Below are 1,313 nucleotides of genomic sequence, written 5' to 3' on the forward strand. Positions count from 1 at the left end.
AACATCTCAATTCTTAGGCACTCGTACAATGATCAAATTGTGTTGCAAGTGCAGTAAAACTCGTACCAAAACTAACTGTCAACTTTTGCTATTCCTTTTGTACACAAATATTTCAGAAATGTCACTAGAAGATGACTTTAGCCATTTCTGATTCAAGTAGTAACGAGGTAGTAACGATGGAGTAACGAGGTAGTAACGATGCAGTGATAATGCATTAATGATGTAGTAACGAGGCAGTAACGATGGAGTAAAGAGGGAGTAACGATGCAGTAATGATGTAGTAACGAGGTAGTAACGATGTAGTAACGAGGTAGTAACGATGCAGTGATAATGCAGTAATGATGGAGTAACGATGGACACAAAATGTACAAGCTGAATATTGTACCAAAATTAACAAAGGCAGAAATGGAAGTTTGTGGCAGAATTCATGTTTTCCTCAGTATTCTTCACTGGGGGAGACACCAGGTATATTTTTTAAATTCATGTTTGTAAGTGTGCAAACTGCAGATTCCCAAATGTATGATGGACTTTCACGTTCTTGATCATGCGTTCTCTTTGACAGTTTTACATGGAACTTTTTTACTTCTTCTTTCTGTACTTGTGTCTAAGTGCATGCAAGGCTCTTCCTTTGAAGTGGGATGCCGGGTTGTGTGTGAGAGTTGTACGTCCATAAACATATGTTGTGTTAGATTTGAACAATGGTTTCCTGTAGTATCCAGAGTGACTATTGTACACTTGCGTCGTTGTAGACCGCACTTGTTACATCAGATGACAACTGGTGTTCTGTAAATGAAGTCACTAGTGCATTGGGACAATCAGTAACGAGAACCATTTATTGTCCTATACCAGTTGTTTTTTCGGAGTCAGGGAAATTCTGAATTCTGCCAAAACTACATTCTTGAATTTATTGGGGGGGGTTTTGTGTGTATTTAATCGAAAGTCGGAATTGCGTCAAAACTAAGTTCTTGCATTTATTGTTTTGTTTTTTAAAATTTATTCCCAGAAGAGCCCAGAAGAAAAGCAAGAGGGAACATCTGCCATGGACAGTTTGTGACGTGGTCGTGCCCCCCTGGTGGAGAGATTACGACTAACTTGTCCCCGGTTCTGGACCTCTCCCTCTCAACCTGTCCAGAAGTTGTTGTTTTTTGTAGACAATTTGGATGAATTTATTTTGTGAAGTAGGGTTTTAAGGCCAAAATTCTTTTCCACTTTGCTTTCTACGAATGTGTTTTGTTTGTGTTTGTTTTTGTTCTGTTGTCATGTAACGAGAATACAAATAATGTTCATGCTCAAAACATGAACAGACTGGGGGG

At 38.8% G+C, this 1,313-nt stretch overlaps 1 protein-coding gene across 1 annotated transcript in view; it reads left to right on the forward strand.

Annotated features, from left to right (window-relative positions):
• Positions 1 to 1,307, forward strand: part of LOC101860657 (deubiquitinating protein VCIP135) — a gene marked incomplete in the record, with an annotated part of 37,204 nt that extends 35,897 nt beyond the window's left edge. The window contains 1 exon segment of the mRNA XM_005099718.3: positions 1,004 to 1,307. Within this exon segment, the coding sequence (XP_005099775.2) occupies positions 1,004 to 1,054 (51 nt within the window).
• Positions 1,308 to 1,313: the final 6 nt, after the last annotated feature.

This window comes from Aplysia californica, unplaced genomic scaffold (assembly GCF_000002075.1).
Source record: "Aplysia californica isolate F4 #8 unplaced genomic scaffold, AplCal3.0 scaffold00223, whole genome shotgun sequence".
NCBI lineage: Eukaryota > Metazoa > Mollusca > Gastropoda > Aplysiida > Aplysiidae > Aplysia > Aplysia californica.